Source organism: Patagioenas fasciata, chromosome 10, assembly GCF_037038585.1.
Source record: "Patagioenas fasciata isolate bPatFas1 chromosome 10, bPatFas1.hap1, whole genome shotgun sequence".
Lineage (NCBI taxonomy): Eukaryota > Metazoa > Chordata > Aves > Columbiformes > Columbidae > Patagioenas > Patagioenas fasciata.
Genome location: NC_092529.1, coordinates 8,286,247 through 8,311,090, shown reverse-complemented (window position 1 = coordinate 8,311,090; position 24,844 = coordinate 8,286,247). Strand labels below are relative to the sequence as shown.

Below are 24,844 nucleotides of genomic sequence, written 5' to 3'. Positions count from 1 at the left end.
ATTTTAAGGTAAAATAGAATTCTAATTTTCAACCAGTTCTTTCATTGGTGGAAATAGAAGTCACTGAAAAGGTCTGAACAAACAGTTTGACCTCATATAATCTTTTAGTTATTTAAACATGTAATATGTCATAGGAAAATATACATAAATTTGCTTGCAAGGAAAAAACAAAATCTCACTATTAATGAAACTGCAGAAGCAATAAGATATCATTTTTTATTTTAATAGCATCTTCAGCCACATAATCTCAAATCGATGGCTTTATAACATAGCCAAGAAATCAGCATTTCATCCTACCTCAAAAGACTGCAGCTCCAGCCTTTGAAGAGCTGCTACAGGTTCTACATAAGGACGTTGTAGCCTTACCCTAAAAAGCGAGAGGAACATCGACCCAAGTCCCCAGCACCAATTCACTCGTTTACACACTTCAAATTTCATTCAGAACTCCACAGCTGCCCTGCTATGCGGGTTCATGTAATGACTTTGTGTCCAAAAGTTAAAGTATACTAGAAACAGTGGTCCTGGATAGGAATTCTGCAATAGTAGCTAGTTTTTAGTAAACTGGAAATAAGCTGCAAGTGTTTACCTGAACAGACTTACAAATTAAATTGAGAACTACTGGTCTATTTCAGTTTTTAGTATGGTTATCAACAACTAACATCAAAACTTCAGAATCTGGCAGTCAAGAGACCTGAAAAGTCACTTCTGGGTATTTTAGTTTAGAATGCAATTATATTCACAATTAAAATACTAAATTTGTTTCTTCGATATTAAATAGTGTAATTACAAGAATAGCACAGTAATGTAAGCAATATTTACTTCTACTATATTGATACTATACGTTGTACAAAATATACGGATAATCCTTTACAAGATAAGGCAGTGACATTTTTCCCAGATACTACCATTCTATATGTCAGCTTCATTATGTAGTATGGCTACGATAAACTTTATATACACAGGCATGTGTTCATACTACCAGAATCAACTGAAAATAGAAAATAATAATTTAAAAAAAATTATCCAAAATTGAGATGTTTGCTAAATATCAGGATCAGGGAACATCACTGCAAAACTAGGATCAGCTGAAATTGCTGATTCAACACTTTATTACTGAAAGGACAAGTGAAAAAGAAACAACTACATTTATATCACAACCCTCAAGCCCCACTCTCTTCTATTATAGAGCCAAGAAAGTGTTGGAGGGTTTTTTTAAACAGCAATTTAATACAAATTTGCTCAAGTAAATGCATCCAAACCAAGCTATGCAAAACATAGGGGACTGTTTGCTTAGGAAGCTTTGGTTTCTAAATGCAGGCAAGAGAATACAGATATATGCAATTTAATATTTCAGAAAACTTTAAGACCATCATTCAGACGGTGTGGTAATGGGATTGCTTTTGAAACTGTAATTTCATTCCCTGAGAAAAGTGATAGGGAAAATCTTTTTCATCATTCATCTGTGCTACTGGAACTGGAACACAGGCAAAAACAATGCAGCGGGTAACACAAGCCTTATCTTGTTTGATATGATAGCACCAAAGCTTTAATTTTTGGCATAGTGCCTCCTTCCTTAAAAAAGTAACAGTAGATGAAATAACTAATATGCGACTTAAACTGTCATTTTGCAAACAGCACCACATTACATGTATATTAAAAAAAAAAAGAGGAAAAAAAAAATTGCCAGGCTACTCTTCTGCAGCAAGATCAGAATCTTAACAGAAAAAGGAGCCAATTAAGGAACAGATGAAGTCAGATGTGTATGAAACTGAATAGACAAAAAGTATTGCAAATGTAAAGACACAAACTCTTATATCAAAACTTTTACTTTGGGTAAACTCAATTTGTCCTACATTTCTGAAGTGCACATAAACAGGCAGCCTGCTCAAGGTAAATAAAGGATAACCCAGTTTCTAAATATTGTGATGTGTATGTCAGTACGAACAGTGCAAATTCTCAAATACTTCTACTGTCTCTATTTTAAATATAAGATAAACTTAATTCCTCATACACAGAAGAAATCAACTATATTGACTAATAAAATCTGATCTACATTTTACATTCTTGAACCATCTTCCCCAGCCAGCTAGCTGCCTACGGAAAGCAAGAGGTACTATTCATACATAACTACACAACAAAGTCCTAATTTTATAACTTCAGAAAAGTTTGGCAACTATAAACTATTGGTTTACTCTGCCACTGACTAAGCTTTTATACTTCTGTTCAAGTCGCGCTTTTTAAAGAATAAGCCTGATTCCATAGCATGAATGACCTGAAATGGACCTCACTGTACTTCCAATGGCCTGATGTCAACTGTTATTAAACTACAGGTTTTACAAAGTCTTCCACTAGATGTCTAGAGTTAAGCCAGAAGTCTTGGCTGTAATACAGGCAGTGATGAAAAACATATGAGTGGTAACAAGTCGTCTTAATATCATTCTTCAGTACTAAGATGGGCTAATCTGAAGCAGCACTTTACTCTGGTATCACCCAGGGTGCCAGGAGGATCAAGAAGTTTGGAAGTGGAATTTTTCTTTATATTTACTTTTCATTTCACAGAACTCAGCCTAACTTCCTTTTTCTCTATTTTTTTTTAATATGAAATAACTGGACATAAAGATCTCAGGTGGATTATCACAGTGCTTCCGGAAGAAATATCAAACTTGCAAGGTATGTCCAGTTTGAATGCCTATTCTATATAAATAGCAATAAAGATTTAAGCAACAGGTTGTCAGTCACTATGTGCAGATTAATAATGTCAGGTACTTTAGAGTCGGAAGTACCACTTTTTTATAGAACAACTGAAAATCTACTCTGCAGCTGAAATAATTCAGCATTTACATCTGAGCTGCAAAGCAAAAAAAAAGCTACAGTGAATTATTCAGCTATTAAAGACTGGTCAGGAAGACTTAACCAATTGACAATGAAAAGTTTTTCCTCTGCTATTACAATCTATGAAAATCTATCCTACAATTATAGTAGTTCTTACAGTTACAACTCAGTGTTAATTTTCTGTATTTTGGTACTCAAGTTTAGTTTCTGTTTTGTTTTGTTTTGAAGTAGATACCAGTAAAGTAATTCAAAACAACATATGAGTGAACTGTAGATGAGCTACAGTTTAAACATGCTCATAGATCATATTCAGTAACACGAGAGTCAAGCAGTTTTCCATAAAAAGTAAACACTCTCTAAACATAACTTATTTTGTAAACATGCTATTCATTATTATGCTACATAACTTCAATATTGGACTATTTCTCAAGACAGAATAATTTCTTCAGTAATCTTACCAGCCAAAAAATTTCCTCCTGTTTAAGTAAATTAGCAGAGTGGACAAAGAGTTAAACATAAACTCCTTTTATTTCTGGAATGGGACAATGACTAATAGAACGAGAACTATTTTTAAATATAGCTTTCAAAACAGCTATGGTCTTGCCTTTCTTTGGACAAAATCTGTGCACAGTGCAAAGATTTGTGTTATTAATGAACACAGGATTTTTATTTGCCTCTGCAAAGACCACCACTGTGTTATTTAAACATTTCCTTTTCAGAAACAATGTCATAGGAAATTCGTCTTCATACACCGGTAACAGAAGCAATTTCTAAACATAATTTAGAGTCTTTTTAAGTCTTAAAACTTTACCTATTAACTCCTTCAGTGTCATAACTGGTAAGACAACACGCTGCAGGACTAGCATGCAGCTGCCACGGAATCCAGACTTACTCTTTTTTGCTTTTGTTTGTTGTTGTTTCTGCACACATCCCTAACAAGATCATTTCCATCCTCACAGAAAGTGTTTTTCTTCCCATAATTCCTGTTCAGAGTCTTCATGTCTCAGAACTATTGCACACTTACATGGGAATTTCCCACACAATCTCCAAAGGGTTTTAATCATATTACCATACTGTGACATCACCTGCATTTAATTAGTTATAAATGGTAAGTGTTATCCTAAACTAATAACATGCTGGTTTTGATATGTGTTTTGGTAAAGATCATCACAATAGTGAGGATAAGTATGTCCCAAACAATTAGTACGGTGATTTTAGGACTGTAAAACACTTCAGGAAAGGAAGTCTGCCTTACAGTATCTCTACATGTAAAGTGTACACACTCACTTTGGGGTGGCTGGTGTTCCAGTGAAAAGGTGCCATTCAGAAGATTTTTGTGCTGAAGGAGGATTGCTATAAAGCATGCTTAATGAAGAAGTATGTGAGCCCTCCTTAAATTCGCTGCACTCTCTCAAACTCATCTTCAATGTTCCAGTCTGTAAAGATGACACCTGAGCCTATCTAACAATTCACCTGTGTCAAGAATGGCTGTCCCACCTCTTCTCCTTCTCTCATTTAACATTTAACATTCCATTTAACATTCTGACCCCCTAAACCAGGCTGTCCCACATGTTCCTTTCTGCTGGCTCTGATATTCAGATGATTCAGTTTGTTTGCCCGGAAAGAATGTTTTTGGTTTTTTCGTTGCTCACAGTAGTTTTATGCTGGTTTAGCGAGTTCAGTCAGCTCAGTGAACAGCCTGTGTGAGAGAAGTGCAGGAACTCTCAAAGAACAGGGAGCAGAACCAGCCTCAGGGGGCAGCAGTGGAACATCAGCACAGCTGTATTCATGAGCTGTCCTTTCTGAAACAATTATTTCACAACATTCTCATGATAAATTAATTAAAGTACCTCCAGAAAGTTCTCTCGGAACACAGATTTTAGGCTTTCATTTTCTTTTAGTTCTCTTACTCTTGAAGCTTAAACATGCAGGAAATTTAAGTTCTTTGAGATGAGCTGCAGAATCAGAGAATTTCTACAGAGACCTATCAACATCAGTTTACTGGGACACTCAAAACCTCAGGCAGGGAAAAGGGAAAGCAAAAAAAAAAAAGCTCCATAAAATCCAGCTCTTTGGAATACATTCTTTGGCAGTTCTTTGGCCAATGCAAACCTGGAGCCAACTTGACTGCCACCCCTAACTAGAAAGCTAATTAGCAATAAGCATTTCCTAATGGTTAAATGGGAAGGTGAAGCAAGGGCTTTTCCTCTTTTCTCACACAACTCAGGCTTCCTTCTGTAAAGGGACTTGTTTTCAAGAGATTTAACTCACAGGACTAATATACGTCATCAAGGACATACTGAACGCTACTTTTCTGGAACTGTTTGTGAACAACACATTTTTCAAGAGTTCAAAATGGCCATTATTCCAATCACAGCCTCAACCTTTTCATTGTTTGAAATCATAATTAGTTTTTTTAATATCTGAAAGGAAATATGCAATCCATTTGCTACGGAAGCAAGAGTGGAAACAGATTTTTAAATTGTTTCGTAAGACAACTCTCCAGCACCACATCCAGAATAGCATTTCAGGAACATAAATGAAAGATTATCTTTTAAATACAGTAAAACTATATATTCAGTACATATCACAAATGAAGTCAGCAGGGACTTAGAAACTAGATGTACCAAGATGTACCATATTTGCTACTATGCTTGATATCCTACATGCAGAAATCGTATGACGACTCTGAATAAAGCACAGAGCCTTTTGTCACTTAATATCTAAGCAGCCAGGGGAGGAAGGCCAGCCAGAGTGCCCATCTGTGAAACCCAACCTTGTTCAAGAATAAGGAGAACTCAGAAGTCCAAAAGGTTTCAAACTCTTCATCTCCTAATTAATGGTATGATTGAAGTACTGAACATACAGACTGTTTTGCTGAAGCTGAAATACAAGACTGAAGGGGTCAAACATTCCAAAGGTGTATAGCCAGATATGACCACAATTCTCTCCAAACAAACAAATGTAGGTTCCACATCTTGTTCCCAGCACTGTTGATATTCAAAGACTCTTTCAAGAAAACATATTGTATAGGATTGCAAGTACAACTATAAAATTCTTTCTAGGAACATTGAAAGAGAACACTATCTTGCACACAAATGAAAATATACAGAAGAAATATATGTGAAGATTCATTTAAGAGATTGTGAAACCAGTAAAAGATACACGCGCTACACAAATGAGCATGCAACTGTAAGATTACAATAAATATTAAGCTTGTAGTTATATGCTGCATACCTGCAAGATACCAAATACACTGTGCTTCTGTTCTCAGACACATATTTGGGGGGAACGAGTCGCTGCATTCTTTTGAAAAGCGTGGGTTTTATGTAACCGCAATACTGTTGGCTTTTTTCTTTTTATACACCCTGAAACATACACAGTTAGAAGAGTAGAAATGTATGCAATATGCAGGATTTAAATGCTGTTCAGAACCATATATGAGAAACATCAAAATGACCTTGTACAAAAAAAAGCAATACAAACAAAAACTCAGAGTTTCGAATATGACAAGTCAACACCCTTGTACTCTTTTTCCTGTGGCTGAGAACCAATGACAAAATGTCTACATAAAGACATTTTTCAGCTATAAACAGATTGTCAAGCATTTAATTAGGTGATCAAACAAGAATTGACATCTGTTTAGTACTTCCCTAGAGAGGTCTATAATAGTCTAAATAGAAACATTTTTATAAACAGGATATGGATAATAAAATTTGCAGCAGTCCCTCTTGGTTTGCACATCGTGCTGGAGGATCCAAATGAATTTGGGCTTCAGAGGGAAACAATGTGGAGTTGAGGGCTGAACTTACAGTCTTTTCTCAGAGTTGAAATACACCATGTGGCAATTCTTACTATCTCTGGTTTACCTGGCATCTAGTTTTATTGAAGTGTTTGGTCAATAAAATCATCTTTAGAATAAAACCAGAGTATGTAGAAAATGCCTAAGGGTTTTCACCTGCGGATCATTATTCAGGTAACAGAGTACATTGCAGGACTGGACTCCTGGTTTTCCCAGTCAGGTGTCACTACAAGAAATCTGGTAAAATTAGAACTCAGAGAAGCTGAATGAAATTGAATTAAGAGCTATAATGAGACAGAATCTGCCATATTTTTCTAAAGACAAATCTACTTTCTAAGTGCTTCATAACTTGTGCATTCTTCTCAGTAACATCGGAAAAAAATAACTGTAGTTGACTGTTTTTCTGCTTTAAAGGTACCCTAAGTGATCCAAAACCTTTCTATCTTCCAGACTGAAGGATCTGCAATTACACAGGACTCAGGTTACACTGACTATCATTCTTGGTTTGGTTTGTTTCTTTACCTTCTTCTTCAAGATTGGCTATCCTGATTAAGAAGACATGAAAGAATACACACTCCTCCTCTTCTTGGCTCTGTGCTCTGCCAAACCTCTCATTGGTCCTTCATATTTTACACTAAAGAATATGATGCTCCAAGATATGGAAGAAGAGGATGATGATGACGATGACGACAATTCTCTATTTCCAACTACTGAACCAATGATCCCACTAAATCCTTTTGATCTATTCCCAACATGTCCCTTTGGATGCCAGTGCTATGTGAGAGTTGTCCATTGCTCTGATCTAGGTAAGAATGAACTTATGTGTCTGTTCTCCACTGGACTCTCCTTTGGATGAGTTGCCTTTTAAAAGATGAATTCTGCAGTTCCATAAACTGCACATTCACATTTTCCTATACTTGTCATTTTCAAAGGGATCTTAAATATTTTCATTTAGGTTTGCAAACCATATCTAATTTGTGTCCAGCACATTTTACAACATAAATGTTTTCCCAGTTTATGTGCATCAGTTTAGAAAATTAATAAACTGTTATAGCCACTTCCCATTAGCAATGACTTCTATGATAACAGCATAGAATGGAAAAGCATTTAGAATATGTAACAAATAACTTTAGAGCTATTTAACCAAATAGTTTATGCATTGAGAACAACCATAGAATACAAAAATGCTTATATTTTCATTTTAGATTACACTACCTCCTGTTTCATTTACTTCCATGAAGTTATATCCAAACAGAGAAGCACAAAAGTTTGCTGTATTTTCTGTTTGCATTAGACAAGCTATTAGTCCCCTCTCTTAAAAAAGACTATGACTAAAGTATTTCATTCACAACTACAAAGCAACAGGTCAAATGACAAGAAAACATAACAAAGGAAGATGAGGCCACAAATAAACCACAAGGAAGTTTAACACCAGAGCATAAACAGGGTATAAATAATGTGCTCAGCTTAACAGCCATTAAAGTGAGCATCACTGGTACCATTTTAACCAAAGGCAAATCTGCTGCTGTCACTATAGCAGATACATCCTAGTCCCGAAATATGAATTCACTATTAATTGTGTCAATTTGAATTAGTGTTCATTGAAGTTTTCCCATGCTTTAAGGTAACTAGATGACTACGCTCCTGCTACTAGCACAGTGACAATGACATTTGTTCTCATCACAGCTCTGTCACCACCCTAAACTTAATCCTAGACTCTTCACGTCTTAGAAACACTGAGTCAATACATAAATTGTTGGACTTTTAAAAAAATGTACCATTATTAAGGAACCAGAATAAACTTTTGCTGATAGCAAGCTGTATTTATTGCATCCAGTGTAGAGATTGCAAATCCCTTTACTTGAGTTTAAACACAGAAAATAACCCTATTAGTAGACTTCATCTTTAAATAAATGTAACCTATTAATTATGGAATAATTGCTAATAATCTAGACCAGCACTTAATGTTTGATGCATCAGGATTTCCACTCAAAAGAAAGTTGCTATACCCTTTTAGTCTCTTCTGCTGATTCAGGATCTCAGATGGCATGAACTGAAGTGTTTGTAACTGAGCAACAAACCAGATTGGGGGATTTATACAACTGGTAATTCAGTACGGGCAGCTGGAAAAGCATGTTTTGCCTGCTTTTCCCAAGAATACATTTCTCAGCCCTCAGGTTAACTGTATGGCTGTACAAGCAATTGTGCCAGTACAATGGATAGGGCAAGGAGCACTCAAGCACTGAGCAGAAATCCCCTCACGCCACCGCAGAGCCCTGTTCCCCAGCACGGAACCACAGCCCCGCTTGCTCCAGGAGTTTCCCTGGGGAACAACCTGTGCCCTGAGGCCGCTCATGTCACAGCTGTGAGGAACCTGCCACCAGCAGCCCACTCACGCTTTTCGTGGGCAGGGGTGGCCGCAGCTCCTCCTGACACTATCCATGTGCTTCCATCATATTCCTTACAGAATTAGTTCCTCTCATTACAGAATATTCCCTTCTATCCTTTCCTTTATGTCTGGTTGTATTTTCTTTCCAATCAATCCTCAACAACCTTACTGTTTTTTGTTGTTTAGCAGTTAATTTCTTCAGACTTACATACAAAGGTATAATGTTTCTGTTTATGTCACATACTTGAATAGGTTTGACATCAATACCTCGCTACATTCCACCAGATACTCGTATGATTGACCTTCAAAACAACAAAATTAAAGAGGTCAAGGAAAAAGATCTCCAAGGACTCACATCACTTTATGTAAGCTTGCTATTTTACAAGTTGAAAATCTTATTTAGCGATCTGAAATACTTTGGTACTTTAAAAATACAAATAATAGTTTTCTTCTCCAAGACTATAAAAAAGTCTAACACCTGCATATTTGACTCCCACATGGTAAAAAGCAAATTTCTTTGACCTGTAAAAATTACACTACTTCCTACAACATTCAGAAAATATACCATATGTATCTTGCCAAAAAGATCCTCAAGATCTATTCAGTCCTTAGCGTGCACAGAAATACTCCCTACATTTTAAACGCTTCAAGACAAGTGTTCCTTGACTGTAAATCAGAGAGAACTACAGAGAGAACAGGAGAACTAGAATGATACTTTCTGAGGGTATTTTCAAAAGCACACAGCATACAACTAACACATACATCACTGAAATTAATGTTACAAATCCAACTGACCTGAGAAGAAAACAGACCAGCACTGAATTACTGAAAATGTCAGGGGCTTCATTACATGCTTAAGTATGCACATAGAGACAGGCTTTAAAATTAGCATCACTGGCAATTGATAAACCTAGCTATTGGCAATAATCCCTTGCTATAGCAAGTCTCAGAGGCCTGGAAAGGTAATTAAATCTGTTTAGGAATACTTATTTCCATAAAATATCACTCTAGATCCAGTACCAACGAATACTGACAATTTAAAACTTTCATTGTAAAAATGACAAGCCTGTTCCAAAAGTTATAGCAAATTAACAACATTCTATTGCACATTAGAAACACATGAAACACACATTAAACTGTCATAAACCAAATCCTTTTCAGTCATACTTGATTTCTGAGCAAGAACTGAAAATTCACCAGATCTAAGTGTTTATGAATGGACTTGGTAATTATTATGGGTTAAACTAGCTTAGAAAAAATAGGAACCATATAATTCCTTGTTTGCAACGAAGTGCTTCCAGTTCCCCTTAAGTGTCTCATGTCTGAGCACAGAACGGTCTTACCAACAAGTGCATGGTAAACATAATAACTGTTGTTTGTATTCAGTGTAAAAGATCTTATAGAAACCAACCTCCCAGGATGGAGAAAGTCACTGGAACACATCAGCAATCATCATATTATATATCAGAGTCACTACTTAATTATGTGATAACTGAAGACTTTGAGCTGTTTTGATTTTTCTCATCAGTTAATTTGTGGCAAGGCCTAGCAGCATTTCTACTGAAAGCAAAGTTTACTTTGTACAACTTGTTTGAGTAGTAGTCTGCTTAGCAAAGGCACAGATGGCAACTTGGATTAAGGAGGAGCATTTCCTGTTTATTTCCTTAAGCTATCTCAATTTTTTCTGGGGAAAGGATTAATTCTGTTTTGCTCTGCTTTTTTTCTTCACAATGCCAGAGAGCAAACAACTTAATAAGAAACCAAAGAATTTTTAAAAAGAACAAAAACAGTCTAAATACGGAAATGCAGAGATGTGATTTGACATTTAAAATAATTTCAAATAACTTGTATTTTGTAGTAACTCATTACAAGTTCTCTGATAACACATAGTAACCAAGGACAAAAGTCTGTCCCAAAAAGGGACTAGTGTACTGTACAGTCAAGAGAGACAAATCAAAAAAGCTGAAAAATTATGGCAAATAAGATACAAATTCATGTGCATATATCAGCTGTATACAGACATTACCTTTTAAGAAATGGAGATTAAAAGCCTGACTTGTATTTTGCAGCATTATGCTGAAATAAAAGATTAAATTCGGAGTTTTGAGAAATTGTCTGCATTAAGGAACAACAACAATAAAGAATACAACTGCCATACAATCCCACAAAATATATGAAGAAAAACTTATCATTTTGCTAATTTTTCCCATTATCATTAGCACCTTGTCACCTCTGACTAGTTTTTCTCTATCTTCTATCATAGTAAAATGCCCAAAGTTTGTTATGATGGAAAATTAAGATATTTTAAATACTTCATTGCTAAATTATATATCAAATTAATGACTTAACATTCATAATCATAACATTCTTGTATAAGCAAATTTTCTTTGTATTGTTCTTCCTATATCTCATAGGCACTGGCTTTGAACAACAACAAAATAACCAAGATCCATCCAAAAGCCTTTCAATCAACGCAGAAGCTACGACGACTGTATCTGTCCCATAACCAGCTAACTGAGATTCCAACAAATCTACCAAAAACTTTAGCAGAGCTCAGAATTCATGCTAATAAGGTTAAGAAAATCCACAAGGATGTATTTAAAGGAATGAAGTCTCTACATGTTTTAGGTAAGTCCAATTAAGTAGAAAATGTCTTTATCAAAAATTTAACATACTATATACAATTTGCATTCAAACTTTTCTCCAATGTGGAATTTTCTCTTTAAGAGATAACCACGCTGTGGAAACCACCTTTCACAACGTGATTTCTATGTGAGGTTGCGACATAAATCAAGTTTCTGGTAACCCTGCAAGTCAAGTTAGACGGGCTTTATTCTCTGAAAGCTGTGACTTTCCCCCCCTCAGAATAGGCAATCAAAGCGAAACATTAATTAATGCTTAGAACATCAGAAGTAATAAATAAAATTAAATCAGCTGTGTCTAATGCACACAAAATTTCTACGCTTTTTTTCCCCCCCCTTGGACAGAAATGAGTGCAAATCCTCTTGACAATGATGGAATAGAGCCAGGGGCTTTTGAAGGAGTGAATATCTATCATATAAGAATTGCAGAAGCTAAATTAACTTCAATTCCTAAAGGTATGCTTTGCTTTATCTTTTCTATTTTACCTATACCAGTATACTCCTAAATCAAATGCTTTAACATCTATATGATTACTAAAATATTCATTAATTAATTACTACCAAACCACCTCCTAACTTATTTTGCTTTTTGTACTTAGTGTCCAATTCTACACACAAGAAGCACAGGCTCACTCTCAGCCCCCTCTCCAGCCCTCTCCCCATCAGGCACAGGCCGCTCATCCCTCAGTCATCCAGAGACTCTTCTCAGGAGCAACAATGGGAAAAAATAAGATGTCACTTCATATCTTTCACGTCAGCCTCACAAAAATCCTTACAAAGAAAGGATAAACCCCCTGATATTTGATCTGAGTCACAAGGGATACAGAACTCCCACTTTCTTTATTCATTTAAAATGAAACCCCTAAATGTCTACCTTCAATTTGCAATGTTTCAAGTGATTCTGGAGCTCAAATATGTTCTGCAATATAACCACCTTAACGTAAAACCCAATACAGAGGTTTATGCATCTTTTTATGGGGTTCTGCTAAGTGAAATTAACATTAATATTATAATTACATTCAACATTATATACTACAAAAGTAAATCACTCCTTTATATAAAATGATTTAGTTATGATTTGGAGGTAGCAATAAATTAACGCACTAACTTAATAAATCACCGACGTCCACACACAAGGAAGTAGTACGAAGGAACTCGGTACAACACTCCATCTGCATTTTCTGTAGGTCAACATAGTATTTCAACAAATTCTCATTATTTTCAATTGCTCAAAACTACTAGCTAAGAAAAAAGGGAGGAAACAAAGCATAATGCAGTATGTTATATCATTCATTAATTTACAGGGAAACTAAATGTTGGTCCCTGAAATATTTCTTTCTGGATCATTCAGATGAACAGCTTGAGTTTTATTCAATTTTTTAATCTTCCTGTAGACAGATACATATGCAAAAGCATGTCTGTGGAACACTAAAAAGAACCCCAACAACAAACAAAACCAAGTCACCCCAATTGTTCAGGTAATTTTGAGATCAGAAGCTATCTGGCTGCCTATGATAACACTCCCCAACACACGAACACACACTTCTGCATTCTACTAGCATCATCATAATACCATCTCCTGTCACCTAGAACAAAAAAATGTATATAAAATGATTCAGATTCTATACTACGTTGTCCAATATGCAGTGTCAAATGCATAAGCAAATCTTAAGCAGAATTTCATGGTGAATACATTTCTACACAAATGGAAATGAAGTTTGTTGGTCCTTATATCTGTAAATGCTATAATGGCACAAAATGGTTAAAAAAATGTAACTTACGAACTGCACCTAAAATCTAAAATGGACAGCTGGGTAGCCATCCCTCTTCATATTGTAATTCAAACATAAGCAGCACCCCAAAAAATTTTAAATTGGAATGTAAATGGGAAAAAAGCCCAACCAACCAGAGACCAAAGCATGCCAGCTGGCACAGACAGACTGCAAAGCATCCCCCTTTCCTTCAGGACTGTAACGCTACAACAAATATCAATGGCAACGGGAGCCGTGCTCCCCTAGGCCGGATCAGTCACACAAAGATGTGGTTTGTCTTGCCTGGTGTCAGGGTGCCATCTAGACAGAAGCCAGGAAAACTGAACACAAGATCAGCAAATAGAAATTCTAACTTGCAACTGTCTTCCTCTGCCCTCGCTAAAAGGACACTGTAAATCAGATTCTCCACCTCCTGGTCCATTCACTGACAGTTCTAAACTGGGACTATTTGGTACCACATCAGAAAACATTCTGCATTTCTATGGGAAAGGGCATACCAAACATCTCTTCAGGCTCAGGGAATTCTGAAAGCTTTCCGCCCAGATCACACCTTAGGAGCTGTAACAGCATAACTTACTTAGTGTGGAAGAAAACACAGATCTACAAAAAACTGTCACAGGTTCCACAGGAGCTGGATTTTGAATACCAACTGTTAGATAATTGCACATAAGATACAATTTATATCTTCGACAGGTCAACCAAAAGTACATGAAAGCCATTATAAAGAAAGCTAGCAAAATTATACCAAATTTTGGAACCCTGAAATCTTAGCATTAGCATACACACTCCTTAATTTTTTTAAAAGTTACTCTTTACAATCAAATGATTTTAAGTAACATAATTGTATCTAACACCCATTTATTTGATGCAGACACTCCCTTCACCCACACCTCAAGATTCTTCACCCAATCATAAACATGAAGGAAAGAAACTGTTTGGAACATCATAAATATTCCAAAGAAAATAAGTTGACTTATTTTTCTGATACTGTGCATTTGTTTTTCATCAGATTTGCCCTCCAGTCTACTAGAACTTCACTTAGATGACAACAAGATCACAGCAATTGAACTTGAAGATTTTAACCGGTATAAAGACCTTCAAAGGTAAAATTCCTACGCAAAATATTTTTATTTGATTAAAGGTCATATATAACTGCCTCTTCACAAGACTTGCTCCTCTGGCTGTTTATTAGAACACCACATCTTATTATTGTGAGCATATTTTGTAGACAGACTGCTTGATAAAAGGGCATCATTTATGCTACAAGCACATTTACTGACACGCGTCATTTTAACTCTTGCCACTAAAAGCAGAAAAACTGCATGCAAACTGGGCAATTGCTCTCATCAGGCTGGCTGCTGTCCTTTAAACTCAGATTAAATTAATAAGAAAAAATATTTGTTTGCTTTAGGTTTTTTGTTTGCAATTTTTGGGGGGTTTTTTGTTTTTCTGTCAGAGGTAAGATTGCGTCATCTTTCCCCATTTCTTCTTTTCCCTATATCTACTCTTGAGTATTTGAATCTTTTTTTTTTAAAAAGTGCTGTTGTGAATCTCAATTAATCTTTAATTAAGTGTTCCTTTTTCTATTTCTAGGCTAGGACTTGGGAATAATAAAATCAAAGATGTGGAAAATGGGAGTTTTGCCAACATACCAAGTATACGTGAAATCCATCTTGAAAAAAATAAGCTCAAGAAAGTTCCTCCTGGATTACCCGAGCTGAAATATCTGCAGGTCATATATTGAACTTAATGGAAAGTTCTGCTAGTTATGAGTTGTTTGACTTTCACACTCTCATACTGATTAGGACATAATTAAAAAGCATAATTAACTGAGATGGCTCTCATACTAGGAAAACCTGAAATCATATATGTACCCAAAGAAATAAACAAGATCGAACTGCAGGAATACTTCTTAGGAAAAAAAAGGACAACAACATGCTACACCCAGAAAATGTTACCAGAACGTTTGTTACAGATTTATTATAGTTTCCATATTAGCAAGATAGAGTAGAAATTTCTCCATTTCCACACTGAAAAGCCCTAAATCCAAAGAAAATAAGGTGACTGAAGTGATGAGATCTTTAAAACTGTAGTTTGAGCTCAATAAATTCTGCAATAAAATGCTTTCAAAACACATTTAATTCCTGAATTCTGGAGTAGCAATTAAAATCAAGTGTGTCTTATAAGATGATGTTAGGATACAGAGCGGAGCAAAGCTTGGGGAAGCATGAGGAAATGCAGAGACGACAGAACACAGCATAAGCTATTTGGTTAAAGCTTTTACCTCTGAATTTCATTTCTTTCCGCTTCTCATTTCACTCCTAATTAAAGTCTTTCGAGAGACAGAGAGATAAATAGATTTAATAAATGAGCTTACAATGTAATGTTAAATTAGATACACAAAAGAATTCTGTTGTCAAGGTACATTATTTTACTTTAAAAACTCTAAATTCTACTATCACAAGCCGCTTTTTTTTAATTAACTTAAGCTACAACAGCATTAGACTTGTTCCTATAACCATACCAACAAATCTAATACAAACTTTTCTAGAGAATACTTTTAAAAATTTATAAAATTACTCAAAATTTGCATTATGGGAGAACATAATATTGCATTATAATTCTTAATGTAAGAAAATATAAAACTGCATTTTAGGAGAATGTTCCATACAAACAGAGACAAATTATTCTGACAACTCACTGATAAAACGTCACCTAATTTCTTTTCATGGGAGAGATGGTTTCAGGAGGGAGACATTTTTTAAAAAGTTAACAGAAATTTTTAATTCCTGTTACTATTAAGGTCTGTATCCAACTGATCTTAGAGCAAACCTCAGTTATGTGTATGTCAATGAATGTTTAGATATTTTTCCCATTTACTTACTAACTATTATATTTTATTTTTTCTTATTGCTGCAGGTAGTCTTCCTTCATTCAAATCATATTGCAAAGCTGGGAGTGAATGATTTCTGTCCAACGGGAAGAAGAAAGAAGAAAGCATTATACAGCGGCATAAGCCTCTTCAATAATCCTGTAAAATACTGGGAGGTTGAGCCTTCAACTTTTCGTTGCATTTTAGCCAGAAACAGTGTGCAACTTGGAAATTTCCTCAAGTGATACCAAAGTTGGTCATTTCAAAAAGCAACTTTTCCAAATCAGTTCTACAATACTTGAAATTTGCAGAAAAATGGCAATTTTACACTATTTAACCGGTTTACAAAGTATTTACTATTTCAGAGATAATTAATTAGAAACAATATGTTAGTAGGATCCGTTGTATTATTTGATAATGTTCAAGTTACATTTGAATAATTTAAACAAAAGCCTTTTTGAAAGGACTCTTGGAAGTGGAACTGGAAACTGTATTTGATGTTTCCTACTATAGACGTTTAATTCTTTACTTAAATCACAGTTTTGACAAATTCTTCCTTTCAAATAAATTCTAAAAATCAAGTGGAAGTGACTATTTCCACAGTAAGGACCTTTTCCTCTGCCAAAAAGTGTTGTAAGAAAAGTTGCAAAAACAAAATATCAGACTTCAAGAACAACTTCCAGCAAAGAGGCAATAAAAAGGTAGGGGATTGTAAGGTCTTTTGTCTCCATACTGGAATATGTTTTGATAGTCTATTAAGTGAGATAAAGGTGGTTTTCATATCAAGAACTACCATGCAAAAAAACTTTTAAAGTTTCTGGTATTTTTTCTTGCAACTTTAAGAGGTAAACATCCTCCGGTGTTCTGCTATCAATATAATTTGATGCACTTTGAACATGAAAAGGTAGGATTCAAGATTTATCATATGCTTCAAGCTTAATAGGAATGATTATTAAACTCCCTTTAGGCCAGCACAAACATTTTATTTTATCTATTATCATTGTAATCATGTTTTTCATTTAATTTTTTCCTCTTTCATATTTTTACATCACACGGGTTAAGAATCCCTCATTAATGTAAGTACGTTAAGCCTGCTGAATGCAAGCAGATCGCTGGAACTCGGCTGCCCTGACTTCTTAGGCAGGTCAGCACACACAATTCTCAATACTGACAGTACTGTAGAAAATGGGTATTTTATGTATCTATTTAGTGTATATTTGCTATTGGGATTCAAAATAAATTAAATAAACTTAAAGAATACTTGCATTTCTGTATTTGATTACATTATTGGTCATGTCAAAACATTCAGAGACTATAAGCAAACACCTGACTCTTCTCTAGATATTCTCTCTATTCTTCCTTTTTCCAAATCTACATACCTTGCGGATCATTTATCGCTGCTGTTCTTCACAAAGTTAAAAATTCAAGGCTTTATTTGAAGCATCTACAGGAAATGACACAGACTAGCAGTAGAAAAAAATACTACGTAGAAACCAAGCAATTCACAATCTCTCAGCCTTTCTACCACCCTCTTAAGTACACTAAAACAATAAGCATCAAGTCTAACATGATTTGTTTCACCTGCTTGGTCTCTCTGTATTTAATATTTTGTTAGGACTACTATGCTGTTGAGACCCAAAACCACACAGGGAGAGGAGGGAGAGTGGGCCAGGAGAGGCTGTTACTGAAGAACGGGTTTTGCAAGCAGAAATTCTGTAAAGCACTTCAAGGCAGAATAAAAACAAAGAAAAACACTAAAACCAAAACAAATCTGCAGATCACCAAGCATCTTTCTCTTCCTGGTTTCTGAAGATGGTTCTAAAGAGTGCATTTCTCAGCAAATCACATCTGGAATATTGTGGCCAGTTCTGGCCCCTCAGTTCCAGAAGGACAGGGAACTGCTGGAGAGAGTCCAGCGCAGGGCAACAAAGATGATTAAGGGAGTGGAGCACCTCCCGTGTGAGGAAAGGTTGAGGGAGCTGGGGCTCTTGAGCTTGGAGAAGAGGAGACTGAGGGGCCTTATTAATGTTTACAAATATATAAAGGGTGAGTGTCACGAGGATGGAGCCAGGCTCTTCTCGGTGACATCCAATGATAGGACAAGGGGTAATGGGTTCAAACTGAAACACAAGAGGTTCCACTTAAATTTGAGAAGAAACTTCTTCTCAGTGAGGGTAACAGAACACTGGACCAGGCTGCCCAGGGGGATTGTGGAGTCTCCTACTCTGGAGACATTCAAACCCACCTAGATGCCTTCCTGTGTAACCTCATCTGGGTGTTCCTGCTCCAGCAGGAGGATTGGACTGGATGATCTTTCGAGATCCCTTCCAATCCCTAACATTCTGTGATTCTGTGTAATGAATAATCTCTAAAGGATTTTATCAACTGCTTAGCTTCTCATAATCTTCAAGGCAAATTCAGCTAGCTTTAAAGTTTAAAAACAAAAACCTGTGACTTAAACTACATTGGCAATTTTGCATTAAGGCAGGTAATTAGAAATAGTTCACGCCGTCTCCTGTAAGATGTATTTTTAGAGAAAAAGACAGTCATTTCCTATATCATGTCACACAAATTCATAGGATGCCTGTCACCTATGAGAAAAAAATATGTTTAACAGCCTTCCACTATTTTAAGATACCATTCTTCAGCTAGAATTTGTGGGTAATAATAAGTAGTATTTGACACACCCTGCACCTTTGGCATAGTTAACATAAACCCATGTAGATCTAACAACAACATACAGGCATTACAATATAAAACACACCTTACACAGTAATGATTTCTGAATACAGAGCAATTAAATTAACAGAATAATAGCTAACTAATGATAATACACTCATGTTCAATGGTCTTTCTGCAGAAAAAGGCAGTTCAGTATCAAGAGATAGGGAGAAAAACCTTCAAGCAATCAACTCCACTTTACATTCTACACAGATGTTACAGAAAAAGGAAAGAGGGAGAAATAGATTTGATCTGAATACTTCTAAGAGTCTTCTCTCACTACTAGTCCTTGTTCAAGTAACTACATTCCTCTAATTAAAAAACCAACCAACTAATCAAAATTATTCTGTCTAAGCTTTCCAGACTTAAATGGGCTTCTCTCTTCTAAAAATCTCTCAGGTCCCTACAGGAAGACAACTAATACATTTCACCAGAGGATGGCAGCCTATTGTTACCAATAGAAGGAAAAGTAGTTCTAAAGTAATAGCCCAGTAAACTTCACAAACACTGATTAAGCTGAGTAGCCTATTTGAGTACTAAAGTAGTATTTGAATACTTCTAAATACTGAGTTCTACATCCTGCTCTATATCATTAACTTGCCAAAGGATGAAATAACCTCATCTCTCTGGGTCTTCTCCCTGTCCTTCCCCTGAATGCATCACTTTAAACCACAGCAATACAAAGAATAATACCGAAGTTACACTACATTAGTAGACAAATAACAACAAACCTAATAAGATACTGAAAGCCTAAAGAATATAAGGTACTACCAAATCAAGATTTTATCTTGCACCATCAGCTATGGCAAGTGTTTAACATGTAAATGAAAACATACATTCACAAAAACAGCATTTCTTTCATATCCATATTGAAAAGACAAACAAATAAAACCAAAATTTTGAAGCGCCAAACCACTTCAGTTTGAGATATAAGTTTGTTCCACAGGCAAGACACTTAATGAAGAATAGTTTTGCAAAGATACCTACACCATGCAGCCCTCAATCTCCCATCACAAAATCCCATTGAACCTCATACCCTTAATGATATTAGTCTCAATGCAGTATCTTCTTTATTTCCTACACAGGAATTTATCCATAGGTTAGAACTGTGGTTTTAGAATCGATTACTTGGTTGTCCACAGACTAGCGTATGAAACTCACAGATCATCAAGGTGCTTTCTCTTGCTGCTAAACAAGTTAAAGAAGGTGAAGAAGTGCTGATTTTCCTTCTTTATTCCAGTATTAATAGTGTCTTCCTCTTCTACCCAGCTGTCAATTTAAAAACAACCTGCAGGAATTCAGTGTATCTGTCAAATTGGCTAAAAGCGTCCACTCTGCTCAGAAGTGTCAGGAAAGAGAAAAGGACAGACAGGCAGAGTACAGCTATTTGGACACCACATGACCTCATGAAAAAAGAGTTGCAGAATCATAAAAGCACAATGAAGTATGGGCTGGATGAGCAAACGGTGAGGTGGACTGAAAACTCTCTGAACAGCAGGGAGCAGAGGGTGGTGATCTACTGAATTCTAGTTGGAGGCCAGTAACCTATGTCCTAAGAAGCAATTCCTGCTCTGTCTCTGTGATTCATTTGACTCTCCCTTATCAAACCAGCAGCAGTTTGGTACAGGCTCCAAAGGAGGTAAAGATTTAAGCTGTAGCTGTGCCAAGAACTCCTTTTATGAAACACACAAAGGAGTAGAATGACACAGTGAACATCGATAAGTTGTGGGTGCAAAGAGTCTCATGCAGACCTTTCCCACTCTATGCAATTTGACTATGAGCCAACCACTTTATTCCATAAGCATGTCAGCCTGGGTGAGCCTGCTTTGAGCTCTCCCTGTTGGACAAGCGTGGCTACATGGCAATGATCTTTTACTAATGACAGATCAGTGGATGCGCCCAATTTAAGTTTAATATTAGCCATTTAGCTTAAATAAGTATGTTTTAAATTGAATTAATCACAATTATAAGATTGTGTGATTTTTAGTATACTTAGCAGCTAAATTTGCTGAAATCTTAAACTGCGTGTTGTAAAGTTCCACTCATATTTACCAAATTTGTGTCTACTTGAGCAAAACAAAGCAGCTACAAACCATCACCAACACCTGCAAGATAAGGCCTGTTTTGTACCTCATTGAGCAAAACAGGATCCACTCGAGCAAAATAACGTCTTCAAGGCCAGCATGAAGCAGCTACAAACTATGAACAATGTCTGCTGCCAAACAAGATAAGGGCTTGTCTGAAGACAGTGAAAGAATCCAACAAGAAGCAAGAAGATCCCAGACTCAAATATTACTATTATATCACGTGAGGGGCAGGCAAATAGTCTGTAAGGGCATAATTACCCAGGGACTTCTATGCTCAGTTCGGCATCTCTTGGAAGGCATGCAGCTTGAGCCAACCCTGCTGCTTTACTACTCCATTAAATTCTTTATTTCTATGAAATTCAATGCCTAAGAGTTTGCTTTGAGAGACCTAGGATTCCATTCTCGTCAACCTAGAGTGTGCTAGAGTTTACTTCAAGAGACTGGGGATCCAGACTCTGGAGCAACCTGGCACCAGACTGCTAGAGGAGAGGTAAGCAGGTTGAGATGCAGCACGATGGAACTTGGAAATCCTAGACAAGCAATTAAATAATTGGCTGTGCACATATAATCCTTTGGCCATAAACACATATGCCCTTATCTGATTTCCCTTACCCCACATATCTCTTAGACATAAACCATTGACCAAATCTGGGACTAAGTTTAGATCCAGCTGCGCCTAGACGCCTCTCTGAGAAGCCTAGGGGAGAAGCAAGGGGGTCCATTCTGAAGCTCATGACTCAAAAGGAGGGGCCTCCCTCTACACTTCCGCTTCTCCTGTTCCCGTACCAATCATTCTAAACCAACTGTGACTCAATTCTCCTTGGCATATTTCCTCCATGCAGCAAGTAATAGAGTAAACCTTGCCATTGAACTCTGTTAAGTCACACTTTTCTTTTAGTGATCTGAACGCTGCTCTGCGGCCAGCAGACCCTAAATGAGCCATTTGTGACAGTCTCAAAGACAGCAATTACCAACATTAAACCATGTACCATATTCATTCAGCCATAGTTGGCCATTTACTAATGTTATGATGTTTCTTTTCAAGATTAAGTTAAATCTAGAGAGTAAATTTATCTCAGAGCTTAAGCTTCTAGCTAATATCTTGATACTTACTACTAGCAATTCTACAAGTAGTTGTGTTCACTAGAATCTGTCGAAAAAACTTCAAATATCTCAGAAAAGACTGCCCAGTCAAACAAAACCAAGAGGTCTCAACATTCCAAGTTTTAACTACGTCAGTTTGTTCTCTCCATTACTCAGTTTCTGAGTATTTTCTCATGTTCCCTGATATTTAAAAAAAATTTTAAAATCTACTTCACAAGTGTTTGTTTTTAATCACAGATTAGTAAGGACAAAAAAAAATCAGTAACACAAGTTTGGGGTTTTTTTTTAAGTTCAAATAAAAGAAAAAAATTCAAATGGAAATACTAAAAACACCACCACACATCATCACCACGTAAAATTTCACAGTCTTAAGAGCAGATTCCTGGTTAAAATATTGCACTATTTATCTGGAAAAAATAAGATATACCACAACAGACAAAACAAATATTAATATTTCCATTGCATTTTGATCAGAACTTTAACACCACCATGACAATAAAAGCAATGGTAAACTAAAAATTAATTAAATCATATTCTGAAGCCTTTTTTTTTTTTCTTTTCTCCTTCTCTATGTTCAGAATTTAAGATTGCTTTTTGGGTTTGTGGGTTTTTTTCCCCTCCTTTCTGGGGAGACTAGAGGTTTGAGAACAAAGCTGCTAATAGGAAACATATGGAAAAGCCCTGGAGTATAATGAAAATCTGACCCTAATTCCAAATGCCACGTATCACATTCCACTGTCTAACATTATCTGCTAAGATAAATGTATGATTTACCCTGCATACTCTATGAATCACCTGAGATGGAAGACAACGTTAACTATAAAATAAACAGAAGGGCTTTCACGATATTTAAGAGACTTCCAAAACTAATCAATATTTTGAAACAAGTTGAGATGTTTCTCAAAGCTCATGTTAGCCAACAAAATATTAGCTCAACAGAACATGCTGCCAACAGACAGACTTGTTGCAGTTTTTCATATAAAATATGAACACTTCCACTCAACTGAACAATGCAATCCTGGATTTAACCATTATGCTGCTATGACTGCAGTGGGAATACCATACAGCCAGGTCTTCCTATTCAGGGACACTTTTTCTGTCTCATCTTCTTGTCCAGGAGAAATATGAAGACTCTGAGATTTCTGTAACAGTCACACTGTGATTGCAGTTTTGACGAGACTCCCACACATTTCCACACACAGCTAAATCTTGCCACAAACTCCCTGTGCATAAGCAGCAAATTTAACAAGCCTGGATGCATTAGACTAGCTGCATATATATAGATCATCTATGCATCTTGTGCTGCATGTTTCATGCACCAGAGTCACTACACACGTATTACTTGTCACCTATACAATGGTTTCTATCAGAGTCAAGGGGAGAAACATTGACATTAAAATGCTCTCTTCACAATGACATTTGCAGTAACTGCTAAGGAGTTACATTCTCTGTTAAGCATGGAAAAAATGTGTAGCTGACTAGTTGCCAAAGGATGCAAAATTTCCTGAGGGACAGAGAGGGAGCAAGTCACCGACACAAGCATGCACTTGCCTCTTAATTGTTCAGCCTCTGTTATTTCCAAGTGCTTTTTAGAGATAGAGACCAATGAAAATATTTTCCTTCCAGAAACACTCCTCACAGAACACCTTAACTCTTTTGGTTCTCACTTGCAGAAAAGAAAATTGGCCTGCCATTATAAAAGATATTATTTTAGGAAAATGTATATCCTGTTTAGACCACCAAGAAGAACATCCAGACACCATACCACTCTTCTTCTGACAGCTCTATCTTCTTCTATGTTCTTTCTATTCTGCAAGATGAAAGAAGGAACAGACTAAGAAACTCACGGGTCAGTAATAGAGTCTAACTTTTTAGCATGAAGAAAGTGAAGAAGCCACTTATGTATCAACCTGATGAGTAGATGTACAGATTCAAGAAGTGATATAATAACCTAGTATTCCTCAAAAATAATAAAAGCAATTATCTACTAATTTCTCCAGCAGCAAAATTATGGCTTGCTCAAGAAAAGGTTAGTGTGTAATAGCCAGAAATTAATGATTTCATGAAAGCTTACTTTGCTTTTTGGAATGCATATTTTTCATTTATATTTTAAGACAATACACACAATTTCCATTTAGATGTTACCCTCCTGTAGATTGTTTCCAATATTTTCTATTTCCTCAAATACTAGATTTCGCAGCGCAAATAAAAACTTTTATTTAACTCCATTTATAAAATGGCTAACATAGAAAAAGTCAAGAATCTTTCAGAAATAGAGAAGCAGTAAGTACAGTACAACACTGTAATACTTTGCCTCATATTCACTAACTGCATAATATTGTCCTGTAGTAGCAACCAGTAGAATTTGCATGCAGTATGATAATCAGAGTACTTTTAGAAGCTACGTTCTACACAAACATCTACCTAAATTGATTAGTAAAGTCAATGGATTTATGTTCTACTTGGCAAATTATGTTCCTGTACAGTGGCCTGTAAATGTGGCACAGTTGATATGAAGATTAAGTCTGTTCTGATGCTATGCAGAATAAAACATACTTCAAACCTCCAACTACCACTATCACACTTCAGACCCCATAAGGTACTTTCTTAAGCAACATGGCAA

At 36.1% G+C, this 24,844-nt stretch overlaps 2 protein-coding genes across 4 annotated transcripts in view; one reads left to right on the top strand and one right to left on the bottom strand.

Annotated features, from left to right (window-relative positions):
• The window catches only part of CENPP (centromere protein P), a 141,379-nt gene that overhangs the window by 66,894 nt on the left and 49,641 nt on the right, over positions 1–24,844 (bottom strand). The gene's annotated exons all lie outside the window — the stretch shown is intronic.
• ASPN (asporin) lies at positions 2,362–17,554 on the top strand. Of its 2 annotated transcripts, none has more exons than XM_065845904.2 (8): positions 2,362–2,670; positions 7,170–7,440; positions 9,276–9,388; positions 11,438–11,651; positions 12,011–12,121; positions 14,447–14,540; positions 15,031–15,169; positions 16,357–17,554. In XM_065845904.2, the coding sequence occupies exons 2-8, from the start codon at positions 7,194–7,196 to the stop codon at positions 16,552–16,554; spliced, it is 1,116 nt and encodes a 371-aa protein (XP_065701976.1). In that variant the 5' UTR covers positions 2,362–2,670; positions 7,170–7,193; the 3' UTR covers positions 16,555–17,554. The 2 variants fall into 2 exon arrangements, with proteins under 2 accessions (XP_065701976.1, XP_065701975.1); XM_065845903.2 differs by having other exon boundaries at positions 7,085–7,440.